This window comes from Delphinapterus leucas, chromosome 4 (assembly GCF_059928025.1).
Source record: "Delphinapterus leucas isolate spDelLeu-1000000601 "Yukka" chromosome 4, BTC_Dleu_Yukka2, whole genome shotgun sequence".
Classification (NCBI taxonomy): domain Eukaryota; kingdom Metazoa; phylum Chordata; class Mammalia; order Artiodactyla; family Monodontidae; genus Delphinapterus; species Delphinapterus leucas.
In genome coordinates, this window is record NC_143132.1 from 130,651,751 (window position 1) to 130,674,377 (window position 22,627).

Sequence of the window (22,627 nt, forward strand, 5' to 3'; positions counted from 1 at the left end):
CCTTCAGAACATGTCATCTTCAAGTAATAGACAACCAGACAAAACAAGTAGCTTAAATAGGGCTTTCAGAGGAGAGTAACTCTGTGGAAGTTCTCAGCAGTGAAGGAAAGGTAAGAAATAGTTCTTGTAGTGATGAAAGAATAATTTTACATTTGGCTTTGGTCGGTCATGGTGCTGGTCTGCCCAGTAATATTTGGCATGGAGGAGAGGCAGATAATCAGGTTTATCCAGGACATGGGCCTCAGATGAGTGTGGCAAAGGAGAGACAGGCACTGGCAGAGGGTTTTGGTGAGGGTGAAGGCAAACAAAGCTAATGGAGAAATGGGGAGGTGTTGATTATTGAAATGGAGGCCTTAGTGAGGGCAGGGAAGTGTTCCTTTGGGAGTGTTGGAGTGAGTTGGAAGGTGAGATAGTTGGAGAGTAAGATGTAGGAATTATTGATTTGGAGGTGCTAGGGTGTGGTAAAGTCAAATTCAGGGTGAGATTGTGGATTGTGTGGCTGAAGAGAGTGAGAGAAAGTACTGTGGAGATCTTGATGGCAAGGTCCTCAGAGGTCAGATGGATTGTTTGCTTCAGGCATGTGGACCCTACCTCAATACCTCTTAGTGGTTTACCTCCTGCTCATATTCTTCAGATCTTGGAAAACAATAACTAATACCTTCTTTGTAAGAAAATTGAAAAAACTGTCCTACCTTTGCTTATGGTTCTCAAGCCTTTGCTTCCACCCCAGATATCTATTCAGTTCCATTCTCTATTTTCACATGGTACATACACATTTTGTTTTTTGCGGTACGCGGACCTCTCACTGTTGTGGCCTCTCCCATTGCGGAGCACAGGCTCCAGACGCGCAGGTTCAGCGGCCATGGATCACGGGCCCAGCCGCTCCGTGGCATGTGGGATCTTCCCGGACCGGGGCACGAACCCGTGTCCCCTGCATCGGCAGGCGGACTCTCAACCACTGTGCCACCGGGGAAGCCCGATAGTAGTTTTTATATTTATGGTCTTGGTTTCTTTAGACCCATTTATACCATTGAGACCTTTGGCATTTTTTAGCTGGTCTGCTTAGTAAGTGAAAAATAGGTTATACTAACAGTGTGGTGAATTATATGCTGATGAATTATAGTCTAATGGTTCTGTGGACGAATATGCTTTCCTAGAGTTTGTCTGCTTCTGCCAGTATGTATTTCTTCATTCTCCCAAATAAAGGTGTTTTAGTGGTGCAGTATTCATGATTCTGTATTTGTTTTTGTCTCCATCATTACAGGTTCATGTCAGGGCTGGCCTTTTTCATGGTACCGAACTCCTGTGTAAAACCGTCGTAAGCTCAGAGATATCAGGGAAAAACGATCATATTTGGAATGAACCACTGGAATTTGATATCAGTACTTGTGACCTGCCACGAATGGCTCGATTATGTTTCGCTGTTTATGCAGTTTTGGATAAAGTGAAAACGAAGAAATCAACTAAAACTATTAATCCCTCTAAATATCAGACCATCAGGAAATCTGGAAAAGTGGTAATTATATACTAACTTCTGAAAAGTTTTTATAATGGACTAATAATAACATAATGGAATAATTTAAAAACTTTGAAATAATAGAGTAATATAAATGAAATTATGTCATATAACTTTTGTCCCTAAGAACTGATTTCTAAAAAAGACAGTAAGTCTCCATTTTATGTCCTTGTCATTTTTCTTTTGGCAACTTTATTTTAGTATATGTCATACTGTAAGTGTTCTATTATAAATGTAATCCTTTTTAGGAAATAGTTTAAAAAGAATGAAGAGATTTAAAATATTATAGGTCCACAGTCCTTTAACTGAAGTTTCAGGTGCCAGATACGTTTGAGAATTCAAAATTTTATGCATTTTAGAAAGATCATAGATCACTCAACACACCTTGTAGGGTCTGGGACACAACTCTGTAATCAAACACATCAGTTTCTAGCAGTGAAATATATGAATATTCTCACTAAATGAGACAAATGGAGGCTGTCATTTAGCTTCATGTTATTTCTGGTCATGTTTTACTGTTAAATGAGTTATGAACAAACCTTTAGTTGTCAGAGTTTCTTGGACTTTGAAATTGTGGATAAAGGATGGTGAACGTGTTCTTATGTTCTCATCTTCCATTTCATATTTTTATTCAAGTCTTTTTAATTTTCTTCTTTATGGAACGTTTCTTTTTGGAGGATGGAGACATGAATTTTATGCATTTTAAAAAGTCTGGTGACTATATTTATCTACATGAATTTGTATCCTTTTATTCTTAACATGAGAATATAAGCCTTTCCTCTGGTTATTATCATATAGTTTTTAAAAAAATGAATTTTATTGTCTAAAAAGTCACATAGAGTTATTTCCTTAGTTTTTTTCCTCCACTGATAGAGAATTTTACTCAGAGTGTTCAAGTATTTATAGTTTTTTCATAGACTGTGACCAGATTAATTAGTCTGAGTGTCTACATAAAAGTCCTATTAGCTTGGTACCTCCTTTTTAGAAATATAAATAAATTCTACAATACCTAGAGACATTGCCTTCTGCTAAATTAAGATTTATATAGACTGAAAGATCTTAAAACATATAATCTAACATATCGCACATATTTTCTTGAATCATTAAAAATTCCTCATCATTTGCAATGGCTGCACAATAAATATTCTACGTTTTGGATACTGTATTTTATTCTGAGACATTAATTGGCTTTTAGGATTTTCTTTAACCATTATAAAGATGCTGAACATCTTTCCATGTACATCTTGTTTTTATATTGGATGGTTTTGGAGGAAATCACCTAGAAAGCTAGAAACTTCTAGAACTAACATTATTGAAGCAAAGGGTATGTGTGTGTTCACACCTTAAAGTTTATTCTTAGTATATTTACGCAATGGTATCTTTTCAACAGGATTATCCTGTAGCCTGGGTAAATACGATGGTTTTTGACTTTAAAGGACAGTTGAGATCTGGAGATATAATATTGCACAGCTGGTCTTCATTTCCTGGTAAGATTTACATCCTAATCCTTAGTGTTAAAGAAGAATTTTTGGCATGTGGACTAGTTAACATTTTTTTATGACTCACTCTTTTTTCAGTCCAGTTAAGAAACCATATTTTTATTGTTTATTCTAAAACAGATTTCCCAAGATTATTTTAATATACTTAAAAGTGATTTGTATCTGAATATATTTATTTTGATAACTGTTTTCTCACTTCAAATGTTTTATTGTTACAGGTTTTTGAGACATTCTTCTAAGGAACAATGTCTTCTTTATAACAATCTCTGTGGTTCCTAGTTGTACTGAATTTCTGCTTCTGCACTAGAAGGAACATTCTAACATGGGAAGGATAGTAAAGACACTTCCTCTTTAGTTGGCGTTATCTTGAAATTTGAGCTAAGAGGACCACCTTCCATAAGCCTATATTTCTCAAATACTACTCAGAGTATCCCTGTGAGGTAGATGGCTTTGTCCCATTTTATAGATGAGAAAAGTGAAGTTCAGCCATAAGTCAGTCTTACATAATTGGTTCTTCAAACCTAGGATTTGTGCAAAAGATTGCTTGACTCTTTCCATTGTTCCTACTGCTTTCCCAAATGTGGGAAATTTTCAGTGTTATCTTTGCATTATAATAGTGAGGGTTTTTTTTTTGGTCTTCATAGTTGGTTAATATATATAGTAAAATTGTGCCCTTACTTGCATTTAAAAATTATTTTGTGGGTGACAGACATTTAAAAATGTTCTATTTTAGTAGCTGCTACCTGAGAAATTGCTTTTGGATAATCAGTTATCCATGAACATATTTATAAACTGCTCATATCCTAGCATTTTATTTGTGTATATTCTTTTATTCCTACCCTTTCCTGCATATACCTCCAATAATTTTCACTAATCACATTATTCCCCAAATATAGGAGAGCAGTGTGCTCTTCTTAAGAGGAACTGTAGTTTCACAGTTAGAGTAAAAATTATTCATTTCAGCAGTAAACTTTTTTGAAAATCTTAATTTAGACTCACACATGTTCTCCAAAATCAGTAAGCAACTTAACTGATATTTTTAGAAAAATTGACAATTTTTTGCAATTAACTTGGCATATCATGGACCTGAATTTATCTCTAACAAAATGCTAGAGATGTTTGTTCTGCATGTTTGGTTCTAGAATTCACATTTATCCTAGTACGAGCAAGCCAGAAACACAGGAACTACAAATACTCTAATTTCTAGAGTACCTAGGTCATCATTAGAAGGTTTATAATCACATTTATTGGTTGCTTTTGTATTTCCAGAATTCTTCATGTATATAGAAGAAAATACAAATATAAATTTCTACTTTTCTCCCTATTCTTAAATAAAATAGCATATTCTGTGCAGTGTTCTGTTCTCCATATGTTTGGGGCAGATAATACTAAATTGGTACACTTGACTTTAGATAGGTTGCATTTGATAGGACTAATAAATATAATGCTACTAGATAGCACAAATATAGGATATTAATTTGCTGAGAAATCAGCTTCAGAAGTGTATAAATTATGAGAATTCCTTCAGTCCAGGTCAAAATGGAATCCGTGAGATGTGAGAGTATTAAACAAGATAAGCAAAGGGTTGATTAAGGAGCTGAAACTTGTAAATATTGGATGGGTCAAAAGAGTGCCTTCGGTTTTTTAAGTAAAAATAAAAGATACATTTTTCATTTTCACCAAGAACTTTATTGAACCACATATTCACCTTTTTGTTCCACCACCTTCTGCCATTTTCCAGGCAACTTCATAATTCCATCTTCCCCAAACTTTTTATCTTTTTGAGAAAAGAACTGTTCCAGGTGCCTTTTACAGTCTTCCGGGGAATTGAAATTTTTTCCATTAAGAGAATTTTGTAAAGACCAAAATCAATGGAAATCCAAAGGTGCAATATTTGGCGAATACAGCCGGATGAATCAGAACTTTCCAGCCAAGCGATAACAGTTTTTGCCTAGTCATCAAAGAAACATGCAGTCTTGTATTATCCTAATGGAAGATTATGCGTTTTAGATCAGTCTGTTGACTAATTCCAGACGCTTTTTGTCGAGTGCCGCTTTCACTTGGTCTAATTGAGAGCAGTACTTGTTGGAATTAATTGTTTTGTTTTCCGGAAGGAGCTCATAATGGATGACTCCCTTCCAGTCCCACCATATGCACAACATCACCTTCTTTGGATGAAGACCGGCCTTTGGTGTGGTTGGTGGTGGTTCATTTCGCCTGCCCCGCTATTTCTCCCATTCCACATTGTCGTACAGCATCCACCTTTCATTTCCCGTCACAATTTGTTTTAAAAACGGAATGCTTTCATTACGTTTCAGTAGAGAATTGCATGCGGAAATATGGTTAAGAAGGTTTTTTTTTGCTTAACTTACGTGCAACCCAAACATCAGAGCAATTCACATAACCAAGCTGGTGCAAATGATTTTCAGCACTTGATTTGGATATTTTGAGTATGTCGTCTCTCTCTCGTGTGGTATAACGCTGATTGTTCTCAACTGATGTCTCGATATGATAGCTATCAACTTCAACTGTTCCACCCGACCGCGGAGCATTGTCCAGCGAGAAATCTCCGACACGAAAGTTAGCAAACCCCTTTTGACACATTCGAACAGTCAATAGCACCTTCTCCATACACTGCACAAATCTTTTTGTGTTTCAGTTGCGTTTTTACCTTTCTTGAAATAATAAAGCATAATATGCCGAAAATGTTGCTTTTTTTCTTCCATCTTCAGTATTAAAATGTCTACACAAAAATTCACCAATTTTGATGTCTTTTTTTAAATGCACGCTGATATGACAGCTGTCACATACAGTCTAACAAAATTGTTTCGAATGAAGTTAAAGACAACTAAGTGCTATTAGAGCCATCTAACGGAAAAAACTGAACGAACCTTTTGGACCACCCTGTACTTTGTAAAGATTTTCTAGCTTTGGGAGATAATTCTCAGTGTGCATACCACCTGGACATTAGGCCTGGACAGAATGTACTTTTATCTTTTATTTCCTTAGGAAGTACAAAAGGACAACTGTGCAAAAAATCAGTTATAAGAAGAGAGAAATTAGTTTGCAGAGGGGAGACTTTAGTTTGTACTGCTAACTCTTGTTTTCTCAGAGTTTAATGTCTCTTCAACAGTTTACTTCTCTGTGAAATGAGAAAGTTATATGAGCTCTAGGGTCTAAGATAACATTGAAATTCTGATTCACATGCCCAGTCTGTGAATGGAACATATTTAGGGTGGTAGAGAAGAGGAAGGAGTGCCTTGAAGAATGTCACAGTTGGTGAGGTTAAAGAAGTACCACTTGGATGGAATGTTTGAGAAACTACCAGAGAAGGTGTTTAACTACATCAGCAGTTATGAGATCATAGAGGAACATTACCAACATTAGGTTTGTCAAAAGGAATGTTATTAATGACTGTCAAAATATCAGTTTGGGTACTGTGATGACCACGGAAATCAGAACATGTGATTAAGAAATTGATATATAGTGATGAAATAATAAAAATTCCTATGGACCACCTAATTTTGAGGGGACGAGAGCAGTTCCAATTTTTTTTTTTGTAGATTGAGAATACTTGAACACATTTGAAGAAAGAGGTGAGGTAGCCATTAATTTCTGTTAACTTTTTCATTTTAAAAATGTATATAAACTCATATTCAAATTTTGTGCCAAGCATTAAGAAAATTAGAGGCTTACTGATACTGTCTGCCAAACTTCCTTAGGTGACACACTTTTAAAGTAATGGATTGAAATCCATTAAAGTTTTGTTTTAGTTTCAAAAACATTTCCTAAGAATCAAAATTATTTGCATGTTTTAGATGAACTTGAAGAAATGTTGAATCCAATGGGAACTGTTCAAACAAATCCATATACTGAAAATGCAACAGCTTTGCACATCAGATTCCCAGAGAATAAAAAACAACCTTATTACTATCCTCCCTTTGATAAGGTAAGCTAATTATTTAAAGGTCCACTGTGTATGAAATAATTGGATTATTAGTTCTCGGGTCTATATGTTTATCATTTACGCGATATATGTCTTTCTCTTTCAAGACATCAAATACATTTACATCTTGGTTCAGTGGAAAGACCACTGAGCAGGAAGCCAACTGTGTTTAGTACTGGCTTTATCACTGACCAAGTGAGACATGGCCCCTCTGGAGTTCAGATTCCTCATTTATAAAATGAGGAAATCATAATTGTTCTCTGAGGTCCTTTTCAATTACAGGGGCTATAAATGCATTCATATGTAACTCTAATAAACATGTGAAACGTGCCCAGCATGTTGGTTCAGATTAAAGACAATCACTACTGTGTTAGAGTTGGTATTCAAAGAACAGATTATTTATGTTGAAAATATAATAAGACTTCCTAAGGTGCTGTTATTTTTGTAGAATCTATAGCAAGGGCTTCTATTTCTCAACACATTTCCTTAGTCTACAAGCTGCATGTTTTGGGGATATGGAGACTGTCTGGTGGGGGTTGAAAACTGGGCTGTGATCATTTATATGTTAAGAGAGCTGAGCTGTCATATGTTGTACCTTCAGGTTTGGCCTCTTTGTTTCAGGTATGATTGATGCTGATTTTCGTGAGGAAATCTTTGAGCAAATTCTCACATAATAAACAGGAATTTTATTTGATTTACTTAATCCATGTGAGACCAAGCTGCCTTTAAAAATTGGTATTATACTAAAATTTCAGCTAATCTACCTATATACTTAATTGTATTTAACATTCAGCACTATCAGACCTATACAGAGTAGATTTTAAATATAGTATGTAAATTAAATTAATGTAACTCAGATGTTTCTTTACTTTCAATTTAGTTGAATTTTATCCACGTTAGAAGTAATTTTTCATTTCATTTTTTTAAAATGTTCTTCCGATCAGTAATATACAGCAAAATTAAAATTTGTGATTATTACAGTAGTAGAAATCTCACATGTCAAGAGCCATATACCTTGTATTACACAGAGTAGAAGAAGGTACATTTTGATGCATCCATTACATTTCTGCTATGGCTTTATTCCTTAGAATAGGAATTTATCCATAGACTATAGCTACTTGTGATACAGTTAAAAGTCCAAGCTCTGACTTTTTTTGTGTTCAATTATGGTATATGTTCAGCAGTCATTTATAGTTTCTTTTGGATCAAATGAGGTGCTTTTTGAAGTGTTTTTACAAATATAACATCTTGGGCAAATTTAAGTATTTTTAATCTAATATTTCAAGATAAGTCCAGTTTCTTTAAAATGTTCTGTTTCAGCATTGTTGTCAACAGAGTCGTCTACAACTGGCCACTAAACTTTCCTTTTGCCTTTCTGATCCCTTGGAGAGTCTGTCTTTGAAGATCTACTTGGGATGGAGATTTTAGTCTTTAAATATGTATAATATATTTATATTTATTAGTTTTCTTTTAATTGTACAATTTTATATATGATCATTAAAAATATAATGCAGATATAAAAAGTGAAAGTTCCTTGTATTTTTATTTAATGTTTTTTGCTGTACTTGTATACATTTTGCTTTTCAAATCAACTTTTATGGTTATTGCTTAATTTTATTAAATATAATCTCATTTTATCACATAACAACCTTATGAAATAGGATGGAAATTACCAGTACATTTTAAACATAAGGATTCAATTAAATTATTTGTGGAGAATTAGTCAACTCAGTAACTGGACATGGATCTTCAGATTTTTTTACCTGCTGAGTCTTCCCAGTAGACTAGTGGGTTCCCCATCTTTTCAAGAATCAGAGCCTCTTTTGAACTTAATGAATTTAAAAAATATTTTTAGGTTCTCCCTTGACATTACTTCTACTTTTGATATGTTAATTCAGAAGAAAACATGACAAATGACAAAAACTTATTCTTTGTTTTGTAACTCTTACTTAACTTTGCATTTTCTTAACCAGAAAATATTTACCTATATTAAAATTTCGTTCACATATACAAGCCACTGCTTATTTTATCTATAGGCAATCCTAGTGTACCCTGGGAGTTAACAGTCCTTTATAGTAATACCATTGCTTCCTGGTTGTCAAGAGTTTGAAGACTGGGAATCACTGCATAATACCATTTTGCATTTAAAATTCATGCTTACGTTATAAACCATAGAAATGCCAGATCATATGTAGCTCCTTATAGTGTATGTACAAATGTAGTAATTTACACTTAAAATTTTATGAATACAAGAGCCAAATTTTAATTTTCTTAATTTTTTTAAACAGATTATTGAAAAGGCAGCTGAGATTGCAAGCAGTGATAGTGCTAATGTATCAGTAAGTATCAAGGTTTTAAAATAGCCCTTATTACAAAGTTGTGTTCATTATTAGTTACCTTCATGTCATACAGGAGACCATACTTATATGCAAGAACAGTCTGAGTGTGCGTGAGTATGAACATGCTAATATTTTGTTAAATGGCAGCTGTTTGTGGTTGGTCTGTGTTCAGGTGGTAAGCCCTTTTCTGATACAAGCACAGGTTCAGCAGGTAGTCTGTAAGGGATGCTATGACACTTCATAGATTAACAATACCATCTTTTTAAATATTATTCAGTTGAATGAGGAGGCTGTAATTTTCTTTATTTCTCTGATATAACAGAGCAGGTATATTCAAGGCAGGTTTCACAATGCTGGGGACCCAGGTTTCTTGCATCTTGGCACTCTTTCATGTTAATATGTAGTTTTTGTCTCATGTAATATCGGTGCTTCAGCTTCCTACATTACTACTTTCCAGCCCACAGGAACAGGAAAAGCAAGACTAGAGGCCGTACCCATTCTTTTTGAGGATATCATTAATATGCTTCATTTCTGCTCACGTCTCATTAGCCATAACTTAGTCATATGGCCATACCTAACTATAAGTGAGGCTTGTAAATGTAGTCGTTAGCTGGGCAGTCCTGGGCTTGGCTAAGAGTAAGAGATTGTAGTTAATAAAGTAAGAAGGGGAGAATGCATATTGAGAGACAAATAGCAGTCTCTGCTACATACACCATTCCCATAGTTTCTGCCCAAAGACTACAAAATAGATTACTTTATTTAGTTTACAATATATATAATATTTCTACCATCTATATTTTTTAATTTAATTTTTTGACGTTCACTTTAAGACTTCGCTGAGTTTTCATCTGTTTTTTTCTTTTCATGTCACCAGTTTATAACTTTCGAGTGATTTTAGTAATGCCATTCTATATAGAATGGTAATTAGATAGAAGCCAGGAGGCAAATGGAGATAATGTATATCCTTTTGTTATTTGCACAGAATGAAAGCACTATTTAATGTTGGTTAGTTGGAGAAACGTCTGGCCCAGGCTGTCTTCTTTTTTTGTTTGCTTCCCTTTTATTCTTTTCTTTTTTTTTCTTTTTTTTTTTTTGCGGTACGTGGGCCTCTCACTGTCGTGGCCTCTCCCCTTGCGGAGCGCAGGCTCAGCGGCCATGGCTCACGGGCCTAGCCGCTCCGCGGCATGTGGGATCCTCCCGGACCGGGGCACGAACCCGTGTTCCCTGCTTCGGCAGGCGGACTCTCAACCACTGCGCCACCAGGGAAGCCCTTGTTTTCTTTTTTAATTGAAGTATAGTTGATTTACAGCGTTTCAGGTGTACAGCAAACTGATTCGGTTTCATATATATTTATATATATTTTTTCACATTCTTTTCCATTATAGATTATTACAAGATATTGAATATAGTTTCATGTGCTATACACCGGAAACTATATTCAATAGTTTGAATATAGTTGATTATCTATTTTATATATAGTAGTGTGTATCTATAATCCCAAACTCCTAGTTTATCCCCTCCACCTTACCCCTTTGGTAACTGTATGTTTGTTTCCTATGTCTTTCTATTTCTATTTTGTAGATAAGTTCATTTGTATGTTCACTTAGTATGATAATCTCTAAGTTCATCCATGTTGCTGCAAATGGCATTATTTCATCTTTTAAAAAATCTATTGAAGTATAGTTGATTTACAATGTTGGGTTAGTATCTACTGTACAGCAAACTTATTCAGTTATACATATATATACCCATATTCTTTTCCATTATGGTTTATCACAGGATATTGAATGTAGTTCCCTGTGTTATACAATAGGAATTATTTCATTCTTTTATGACTAATATTCCATTGTGGCGTGTGTGTGTGTGTGTGTGTGTATGTACATGCAAATACCACATCTTTATCCGTTCGTCTATCATTGGACATTTAGTTTCCTTCCATGTTTCGGCTATTGTAAATAGTGCTGCTATGAACATCGGTGTGCATGGATATTTTCAAATTAGAGTTTTCATCTTTTCCAGATATATGCTCAGGAGTGGAATGGTTGGATCATATGGCCACTCTATTTTTAGTTTTTTAAGGAAACTCCATACTGTTTTCCATTGTGGCTACACCAGTTTACATTCCCACCAATAGTGTAGTAAGGTTCCCTTTTCTGTACACCCTTTCCAGCATTTATTAATTGTAGACTTTTTGTTGATGACCATTCTGACTGGTGTGAGGTAGTACCTCATTGTTGTTTTGATTTGCATTTCTCTAATAATTAGAGATGTCGATCATCTTTTCTTGTGCCTGTTTCCATCTGTACGTTTTCTTTGGAGAAATGTCTATTTAGGTGTTCTGCCCATCTTTCTATTGGGTTGTTTGTTTGTTTTTGATATTGAGCTGTATAAGCTGTTTGTATATTTTGGAAATTAATCCGTTTTTGCTTGCATCGTTTGAAAATGTTTTCTCCCATTCTGTAGGTTGTCTTTTCATTTTGTTTATGATTTCCTTTGTGGAAAAGCTTTTAAGTTTAACTGTGTCCCATTTGTTTATTTTTGCTTTTGTTTCAGTTACTCTAGGAGACAGATCCAAAAAAATATTGCTCTGATTCATGTCAGAGTGTTTTGCCTGTGTTTTCCACTAGGATTTTTATAGTACCATTTTGAGTTTATTTTTGTATGTGGTGTTAGAGAATGTTCTGATTTAATTCTTTTACATGTAGCTGTCCAGTTTTCCCAGTGCAACTTATTGAAGAGACTGTCATCTCCGTTGTGTACTCTTGCCTTCTTTGTTGTAGATTAATTGACCATAAGTGTGTGGATTTATTCCTGAGCTTTCTGTTCGGTTCCATTGCTCTATGTGTCTGTTTTTGTGCCAGTACCATGCTGTTTTGATTACTGTAGCTTTATAGCATAGTCTGAAGTAGGGAGCGTGATTGCTCCAGTTCCATTCTTCTTTCTCAAGAATTGTTTTGGCTATTCTGCAGGCTGTCTTCTGCTTTACCATTAGAGTTCTCAAAAATTTCAGCAGCCTTTCATTGCAAGTTATCTGCTACTACAAATACTTTAAGAGTACAGTTGACCCTTGAACAACACAGGTTTGAACTGTGTGGGTCCTCTTAAACACAGATTTTTTTTCATTAAATAGTTACTGCAGCACCACATGATCTGCAGTTTGATTGAATTCATGGATGCAGAACCTTGGGTACAGAGTATCAACTGTAAAATTATACATAGGTTTTTGACTGTGCAGGTGGTCTGCATCCCTAATCCCCATGTTGTTCAAGGGTCAAGCGTGGTAGCTCTCTTTAATGAAATAAGTTTATTATAAGTATACACTTACTAGCTTGTCTGACAATTACTGAAACATATAATTACAGTTTAAGAAATAACACTTATATAGGCCTATCTTCATTCTCATGCCTATTTTTAGTTACCTTTTATTAGTCTTAATATTGCTCCTTGAACATCAGAAGCGTAAATTAATTTTTATTATTTCTGCTGTGATCTACTGCTACCTTACCTAAATCAGAGAGTTCCCTCCTTACTGACGATGCAATATTCTTGCCCGGATTTTTTTTTTTTTTTTTTAAATAATCCCATGTTCAAGATCTTTGTGGTATGTGGTATCTTTTTTAGCTGCGGCATGCGGGATCTTTAGTTGTGACATGTGGGATCTTGTAGTTGCTGCATGTGGGATCTTTAGTTGTGGCACGCAAACTCTTAGTTGCGGCATGTGGGATCTAGTTCTCTGAGCAGGGATCAAACCCAGTCCCCCTGCATTGGGAGTGTGGAGTCTTGGCCACTGGACCACCAGGGAAGTCCCTCTTGCCCAGGTTTGATGTATTTTTTTTTTTTTTTTGGTGGGTACATTAATAAATTGTGTGAAACCAAAAATGAAAGTTTTTAAAATAACTGCCACTTACCTTTCTCGCCCAGAGATAACTATACAGTTTAGCTTTGTGTGTAAATATCTATATATTTTAAAAATATATGAGATCTTTATATATGTAGTTTCGTCCTTTTTCATGTAACGCATTTTATGGATCTTGTCATGTCTGTATGAAGAGCTCCACTGCTCTCTTTATAAAGCCTTGTTTATATTTCATGGCATTAATTATTGGTGGCCATTAGTTATTAAATATTCATACCTCTACTGATGGATGTTTTGCTTATTTCTAATTATTTTCCACTGAAGCTGTGTTGCAATGAATACTTTGTACATCTTTATATACATGTCTGTATTTTGTATGATGGATTCCTAGAAATGAAATTATAGATTGAAAGGTATGTCCCTTTTTAATAAGAATTCTGCCAAATTGCATACCCTAAAAGAGTTAAAATTTACAACGCACCCACACTGTGAACATAAAAATGGTGTCACATTATTTTAACTTGCATTCTTTTTAGTCAGGTTGGAGTTTGTTTCTTTTTTCTTTTTAAAATTTTATTTATCTTTTAAAAGATTTCTGTTAATTCCTTTTTCATGGCTATAATGTCACCTTAGTTCTCTCTGAGGAATTAAATAATCTTGTTTTTGAAGTGGTCTTGCTTCTGCTTTTGACATCTATCTATCTTCATATGGGTTTTTCTCAATATTTGGTGATTCTTAGTTTAGCTCTTTTGTACTTGTGACTCCCTGGTTGTTTGCTTATTCACTGTAATCTGTGTTCAATATCTGTAAGACTTAGGGTAGACTGTGCTGACAATGGGTCTCCTGTATGAAGATTTCCATACCTTCTGAGATCAGGTGGCTCCTTATGACTCAGTACCCATGCTCCTCACCTCAGTCTAGGGCTGATCCCATTGCTGTTTCAGCTCAGCATAAACAGAGCAAGGGGCATGCCTGACCAAAGCAGCTGCTCCATATGCAGATCCTGGGATAACTCCCCTGACGATTCCCCCCCGCCGGCCTCCTCTCATCCCTTGTATCCTCTGATTCTGAGCCGGAATGCCTCCTGGAACTGTGTGTTTCACTACCGCTTGAATCTCAGCAGACCTGATCCCTGATCCTATCTACTTTCTCTCATTAAAGGATTCCTATGTTACGCATTTTCCTTTGTATCCTAGAACTGTTACTGATTTATAGTTTTATATTTATATTTGTATTTATTTATTTGGCTGCGTTAGGTCTTAGTTGCAGCCCACGGATCTTCGTTGCAGCATGCGAGATCTTTTGTTGTGGTGCGGGCTTCTCTTTAGTTGTGGTGTGCGGGCTCAGCAGTTGCAGCATGCAGGCTTAGTTGCCCCGTGGCATGTGGGATCTTAGTTCCCCGACCAGAGATCGAAACCGCGTCCCCTGCATTGGAAGGTGGATTCTTAACCACTGGACCACCAGGGAAGTCCCACTGATAAGTATTTTTAAATACTTAAGGCACTTCATGGTCTTTTGAATGAAAGGAATGAAGAGAACTAAGTTCTCATTCCACTGTTTAATCCACTTTCATGTATATGCCAAGAGCATGTTACATTCCTTAATAAGATCATGGTAAGTTGACTTGTTGAATTGTGTGTGTGTGTACATTTATAGGTATATATATATATTAAACATGTATACGTATAATATGTACACACATACAATTTATTTTTGAATTTACCAACACCTTACTAAGGAACTTAAACCTGCTCTTGGAATTAAAAAAATTTATTTTAATTGTGGTAAAGTACACATAAAATTTACTGTCTTAATCATTTTCAAGTGTACAGTTCACACGTGTTAAGTATATTCACAATATACTTAAAACATTGTTATGCAATTGATATCCAGAAGTTTTTAATCTTGCAAAATTGAAACTCTGTATCCATTAAACAACTCCCCATTTTCCCTTCCCCTCAGACCGTGACATCCACTGTTCTACTTTCTGTCTCTATGAATTTGACCATTCTAGAAACCTCATATAAATGTAATCATACACTATTTTATCTTCCTGTGACTGGCTTATTTCACTTAGTGTAATGTCTTTAAGGTTCATCCATGTTATAGCATGTCAAAATTTCCTTCCTTTTTAAGGCTGAATAATATTCCATTGCGTGTATGTACCAGATTATGTTTATCCATTCATTCATCAATGGACCCTTGGTTCGCATCCACATTTTAGCCATTGTGAATAACGCTGCTATGAACATGAGTGTACAATATATTTTTGAGATGTTGCTTTCGATTCTTTTGGGTATATACCCAGAAGTAGAATTGCTGGATCATGTGGTAATTCTATTTTTCATTTTTTGAGGAACTGCCAGTGTTTTCCACAGTGGCTGTACCATTTTACATTCCTACCAACTGCAAAAGGATTCCAGTTTTTCCATATCCTTCCCACCACTTCTGTTCTTTTGATGGTGTTAAGCCTAATAGGTGTTGGCAATTTTTTTTTTTTTTTTTGTCTGCATCAAGTCTTAGTTGCGGCACAAGGGATCTTTGTTGCTGTGCACGGTCTTCTCTCTAGTTGTGACATTGAGGCTCCAGGACACGTGGGCTCTGTAGTTGTGGCGTGAGGGTTCCAGAGCCCATGGGCTCTGTAATTGCGGCACGCAGGCTCTCTAGTTGAGGCTCATGGGCTTAGTTGCCCCCATGGCATGTTGGATCTTAGTTCCCTGACCAGGGATTGAACCTGCATCCCCTGCATTGTAAGGTAGATTCTTTACCACTGGACCAGCAGGGAAGTCCCAGTGTTGGCATTTTTTTAAACAGGTGGTTGCCAAGGATCGTGGGTCTGTAGAATAGAAAAAAATGTGACCTTTGTGAATTATGATTATTGAATTGGCAGCTTTTGATCTTCCTATCCAGTGGTTCTCAACCTGAGGCTGTTTTGCCTTCAGTGGGGCATTTGGCATTGTCTTAAAATTTTCTTAGTTATCTCAAGTCATGGGAGGTTGTTTCTGGCACGTAGTGAGTAGAGTTCAGGGGCTGCTAAACTGTCTACCATGTACAGGACCATCCTCCTACAACAAGATAGCATGGGGGCTGAGAAACCAAATCTTAATGGCTGGCTTTTGTTAATGAAGATGATGACTCAGCCTTTAGTTCAGAGGTTCTGGGGATCTACCTAGAATGTTTTCTTAGTAGAATGATTTGGGGTCTTTACAGCCTTCAATTTTAGGGAAGGAAAGAGCAAACATTTTAAAAAAAAATTCAAACTCACTGAAAACTTGGGAGAAGAGTACAAAGAATTCCCATACAACTTTCATCCAGCTTCCCCAACGGTTAACATTTTACCACATTTGTTTTATCATTTTGAGTGTGTGTATTCAGTTCTTTCTGAATCATCTGAGATGAGGTGGCATACATCATGACATTTTATCCTTTAATTCTTCAGTGTATATTTCCTAAAAACAAGGACATTCTCATAACTAACCAGAATCAATTCATAAAAATCAGGAAAATAATATTGATAGAGTTCTGTTGTCTAATTCACACATTCCATTCATATTTAGCCAGTTGTCTCAATAATGTCCTTTATAGGTCCAGGATCCAACTGAGGATTACTTGTTGCATTTCTTTAACATGTGTCTTTAGTTTTCTTCATTCTAGAATAGTTCCTCAGTCTTTCCTTATCTTTAACGACTCTGATGTTTTTTAAGAATACAAGCCGGTTACTTTGTAGAATGTCACTCAGTTTGGATTTGCCTAATGTTTTGTCATGATCAGATTCCAGCTACGCATTTTTAGCATAAATAGATTGAAGTGGTAGTTTGTTCTTACTGCATTTCACTCAAAGGCAAACAATGTCAACCTGTCCTATTACTATTGACGTTAATTATTACATCACTTGGTTAGGATAGTGTCTACTAGGTTTTTCTACTGTAAAGTTAATAAGTAAGTAGTTTGTGGGCATATTTTGAGACTAAGTAAACATACTGTTTCACATCTAACTTTCACCCACTTGTTTTAATATTAATATATCTTGCCTGAACCAGTATTATTACAGTGGTTTGCCGTGCTGATTTTCAAATTTATTTTCCTTTTGGATTTGTTAGTTGACATACCATAGGGTCGAGGTTTTTCTTCTCCCCCATTTATTTACTTACTTAAAAAAAATTATTGGATTTGTGATTTGTTTTATTTAATGACTTATAATTAGTAACTGTCATTAATTTTGATGTTCAGATTTTACCTAGATTTGGCCAGTGGCAACCCATTCATGTTCCATCTTGAGTCTTTTTGACATGTCTTTATCATTCTTTGAGCGTTTCCTTCTTTCTGGTACAACAAAGTGTTCCAAGGCTCATCTGGTATTTTCTCTACCCTAGCTTTGGATTCAGTCATTTTTCCCAGGAGATCTGATTCCTTTTACTTGTTAAAAGTATTTAGAATCCAAGTTCTGGGCACTGGGTATGCTCATTACCCTTGGCATGCAATTGCATCTAGGCCTTTTCCTGAAACAGAACTAGGTAGTATGTGTTTGACTGCATACTATTTGAGCATATATAAGCACAGAGATATATTTCTTTGTCTGTTAAAAACTGTGAGTTCTTATCAATGTCTCCAATTTGGATTCACCACCACAGGATTTTTTTCTAGCCTCTGCCTTAACATATTTTAAATTACCTTTTCTGACAGTGAGAAGTCTGGATTCCTATGAACCTTAACATATTTACTTATTTGCTCAATCCTCTGTAATCAATCTCCCAATCATATAAACATCTTCTCAGTCTCTTTCCCACCAGCCCTGACTACATGGGCTGTCTCATCCCCAGTTGTGTGTTGGTCAGTCTGGCCAACACATAGTTAATTCCATCCTTGACAAGCACATGGCTAACACGCTGTTTTGAGTTTCTAGCCCCTCTGAATATGACAGATGAGTTTTCCAGGCCCACCACCCCAGTAAGGAATGGGAAAGAGCCATAGTCTTTTTTTTCATTTGCCTATGGCAAGATATATATGTTGTGTTTTATTTTGGTTAGTAATCACTATTATATCATAATGTCTATATAATTACGAAAAATCTAAACATAAAAACAAAGCAGAGAATATAGGTGTTAACTTTCATTGCTTTTTACCACTATTTTAATGCAAGCATTTTAACATGTGTGTAAGTTCATCAGTTGCACTACAGTGTAATTTTTCATTGCTGATTGTTTTGAGTTTTGTAAAAGGATGTAAGATTCTGTGGGTTTTTTTGGCTTACTGCCACATTTCTGGTAGTTGTTTGTTTTTACTTTGGCTCTATCCAGTGCTGTGCTTTTCATAGCTCAGTAAACAATCACACTACAATTATACAGCTAACCCCCTGCTCTTCCCTCTTCATTTATTCCTAGGTCTTCAGGATATTTACTTACAGTAGGTCTGTAGCATCTAATTTTGATCCATGAAATTACAGTAGTCTGCTAGGTTTTGTGCTATTTAACCTGACAGCAGTCTGCCTTTCTCCGGCATGAACAATTTATACTTTTTGTTGTTTGCAGTAACGGGTTTCACTTTTATATGTAAGTGTAGGAGTTACATTTTCAAATTCTGATAACTTCTCATGATCATTTTGCAAAGAAAAAAGAAACTCAGTCAATTTTGTAAAATAAAGCATACCTTTTTAGATTGAGGCTCTGAATATAAAACTGTAATCATACATAGAGAGAGTATGTGTGTGTGTGAGAGTGTGTGTGTGTGTGTGTGTGTGTGTAAGACTTTATTTTTGCTAAGAGCATTTTAGACTCACAACAAAATTGGGAGGACTGTACAAAGATTTGCCATATATCCGTGCCCCTGCACATGTATAGCCTCCCTCATTATCAACATCACTTACCAGAATGGTATGTTTATTACTAAGGATGAATCTACATTAATACATCATAACACTCAAATGTCCATAGTTTACCTTAGGTTTCATTCTTGCTGTTGTGCATTCTGTGGGTTTGGGCACATGTATAATGACATATATCCATCATTATAATATCATACCAAGTAGTTTCTCTGCCTTGCAAATCTGTGCTCTGCCTATTCATTCCCTCACCCTACCTTCTATCCCTGGCAACCACTGATCTTTTTATTGTCTCCATAGTTTTGCCTTTTTCCAGAATGTTGTAGTCAGCATCATTTTACCTGTAGCCTTTTCAGATTGACTTCTTTCACTTAGTCATATGCATTTAAGGTTCCTACATGTCTTTTTGTGGGATGATAGCTCATTTCTTTTAGTGCTAAGTAATATTCCATTGTCTGTATGTATTACAGTTTATCCATTCACCTACTGAAGGACATCTTGGTTGCTTCCAAGTTTTGGCAATTTTGAATAAAGCCAAATAAACATCCGTTTACAGGTTTTTGTGTGGGCATAAGTTTTCAACTCCTTTTGGTAAATAGCCAAGGGACATGATTACTGGATTGTATGGTAAGAGTATGTTTAGTTTTGTAAGAAATCGCCAAATTGTCTTCCTAAGGGATTGTAGTATTTTGCATTTCCGCCAGCAATGAATAAGAGTTGCTCCACATCCTTAGTAGCATTTGATGTTGTCAGTGTTCTGGATTTGGGCCATTCTAATAGGTATGCAGTCATATTTCATTTTTGTTTTAATTTGCATTTCCCTGCTGACATATGATATTAAGCATCATTTTATATATATATTTTTTGCCAACCGTATATCTTATTGGATGAGGTGTCTGTTCAGGTCTTTGATCCATATTTTTTTGTCTGGTTGTTTTATTGTTGTTGAGTTGTAAGAGTTCTTTGTATATTTTGGATAACAGTCCTTTATCAGGTATGTCTTTTTGCAAATATTTTCTCCCAGTCTGTGCCTTATCGTTTCATTCTCTTGACAGCGTCTTTTGCAGAGCAGATAATTTTAAATTTAATGAAGTCCAAGGTATCAATTCTTTCAGTGACGGATTATGCATTTGGTGTTACAGGTTAAAAGTTATTGCCAAACCCAAGGTCATCTAGATTTTCTCCTGTGTTCTTCTAGGAGTTTTATAGTTTTGCTTTTCACGTTTATTTTTATCTAAGTCAGGTAGTATCGGTCCTTCAGCGTTGTTTTTTTTTTTTTTTTTTGCGGTACACGGGCCTCTCACTGTTGTGGCCTCTCCCGTTGCAGAGCGCAGGCTCAGCGGCCATGGCTCAAGGGCCCAGCCGCTCCGCGGCATGTGGGATCCTCCCAGACCAGGGCACAAACCCACGTAACCTGCATCGGCAGGCAGACTCTCAACACTGCGCCACCAGGGAAGCCCTGTTGTTGTTGTTGTTGTTGTTTTTTAATAAATTTTATTTATTTATTCTTGGCTGTGTTGGGTCTTCTTTGCTGCGTGCGGGCTTTCTCCAGTTGTGGCGAGTGGGGGCTACTCATCCTTGTAGTGTGCAGGCTTCTCATTGCGGTGGCTTCTCTTGTTGCAGAGCATGGGCTCTAGGCGTGCGGGCATCAGTAGTTGTGGCTCACGGGCTCCAGGGTGCAGGCTCAGTAGTTGTGGCGCACAGGCTTACTTGCTCCGTGGCATGTGAGATCTTCCCGGACCAGGGCTCGAACCCGTGTCCCCTGCATTGGCAGGCGGATTCTTCCATTGAACCACCAGGGAGGTCCTTGTAGTAAGTTTTAAAATAAGGAAATGTGAAACCGCCACCAGGGAAGTCCCTCAACATTGGTCTTTCTTCTTCCATACTGTGTTGACTATTTTGGGTCTTTTGCCTTTCCATATAATTTTAGAATCAGTTTGTTGATATCCACATAATAACTTACTGGGATTTAAATTGGGTTTAAATTGAATCTGTTGATATTAAGTTGGGAAGAACTGACAATATTGTGATTGTCAGTTCATGGATAAGAATATTGACAATGTTCTTATCCGTGGACATGGAATATATCTCCATTTGTTTAATTACTTGATTACTTTCGTAAGAGTTCTGTAGTTTTCTCATATAGATCTTGTAATTATGTTGTTAATTTCTTACCTGTTTCCTTGTTTTGGGGTGCTAATGTAAATGTTATTGCATTTTTAATTTCAAATTCCGCTTATTTATTGCTAATACATAAGAAAAGGATTTACTTTTATATATTGACCTTGTATCCCACAATTGCTGTAATTGCTTATTAGTTCCAATGGTGGTTTTGTTGATTCTTTCAGATTTTCTACATAGACAATCATGTCATCCTAATTATTTTTACATATGCATATACTATTTTGAATCTCACTACTTCAGAAAATTAGTGATATGACTTTTATTTATTTTAATGTTTATATGAAATCCCAGTTAAAATAATTTCAAGTACAAAATAATATGCTAATGGAACATAAATCCTTACAGAATCTTGTCAGATAATTCTGGAGATTTTTTTGTGGGGGTGGGGGATAAGGAAGGGATATGCTTTCGCCTAAATGGTTTAGTTTTTCTTTAAGTATGGGGAAATGTACCTTTTTCTTTTCCTTTTCTTTATTTAATAAATTTCTTTATTTATTTTTGGCTGCATTGGGTCTTCATTGCTGCGTGCGGGCTTTCTCTAGTTGCAGCAAGCAGGGGCTTCTCTTCATTGCGGTGTGCTGGCTTCTCATTGCAGTGGCTTCTCTTGTTGTGGAGCACAGGCTCTAGGCACGCAGGCTTCAGTAGTTGTGGCACACAGGCTCAGTAGTTGTGGCTCGCGGACTCTAGAGTGCAGGCTTAGTAGTTGTGGCGCACGGGCTTTGTTGCTCCACGGCATGTGGGATCTTCCCAGACCAGGGCTCGAACCAGTGTCCCCTGCATTGCTAGACGGATTCTTCACCACTGCACCACCAGGGAAGCCCCCCTTTTTCTTTTAATGTTAGTGTAATTCAGAGTCTGGATCCAAAAAATAGTATGGTCCATTTTCTTTATTTTAATATATTCTTATAAGGATTGGGAAAGAAAATGGGATAACTGTATTTTTTTTATGTTTACTTTTAGCCAAGTTTCAGTCCTTACTCTAAATGTTTTAATGCCTCAGAGCCAAGAAGGCACCTATTAACTTTTTTTAAAACTATAAATTTGGTTCATCTTTGATTTTGTTTGTTTTTTTCTTTATAGAAATTAAAAATTAAAAAAGGAAGATGAGAAAGTCAAATAATGACTTCTTTTTAATCCAAATTACAATTCTGCCACCTAGTGTTTGCATACAGATTTTTTAACAGTATTCTTTTTTCTTTTAAAAAACTGAGAATAATTTTTTCCTTCATCCTTAGCTTACTAATTTAATATTCAGCTTAGTAAAAACTTTAAAAGGGGTATCCAGCTTTTTATGGAATTAGATTGTTAATATCTCAAATTTTAAAGCTCATAAATTGTTGAAAAATTCATTGTGTAGTTAACCCTTGAACAACATGGGTTTGAAGTGTGCAGATCCACTTACAAGTGGATTTTTTTCAATAAACAAGTACTGCAGTACTACGTGAACCGTGGTTGGTTGAATCTATGAA

At 35.9% G+C, this 22,627-nt stretch overlaps 1 protein-coding gene across 13 annotated transcripts in view; it reads left to right on the forward strand.

Moving 5' to 3' along the window:
- PIK3CB (phosphatidylinositol-4,5-bisphosphate 3-kinase catalytic subunit beta) overlaps positions 1–22,627 on the forward strand; it is a 190,979-nt gene that overhangs the window by 121,763 nt on the left and 46,589 nt on the right. For all 13 annotated transcript variants that reach the window (XM_030761527.2, XM_089911087.1, XM_089911083.1 and 10 more), the window contains 4 exons: positions 1,265–1,516; positions 2,907–3,003; positions 6,834–6,964; positions 9,250–9,300. In XM_030761527.2, the coding sequence (XP_030617387.2) occupies positions 1,265–1,516; positions 2,907–3,003; positions 6,834–6,964; positions 9,250–9,300 (531 nt within the window). The remainder of the gene's footprint in view (positions 1–1,264; positions 1,517–2,906; positions 3,004–6,833; positions 6,965–9,249; positions 9,301–22,627) is intronic.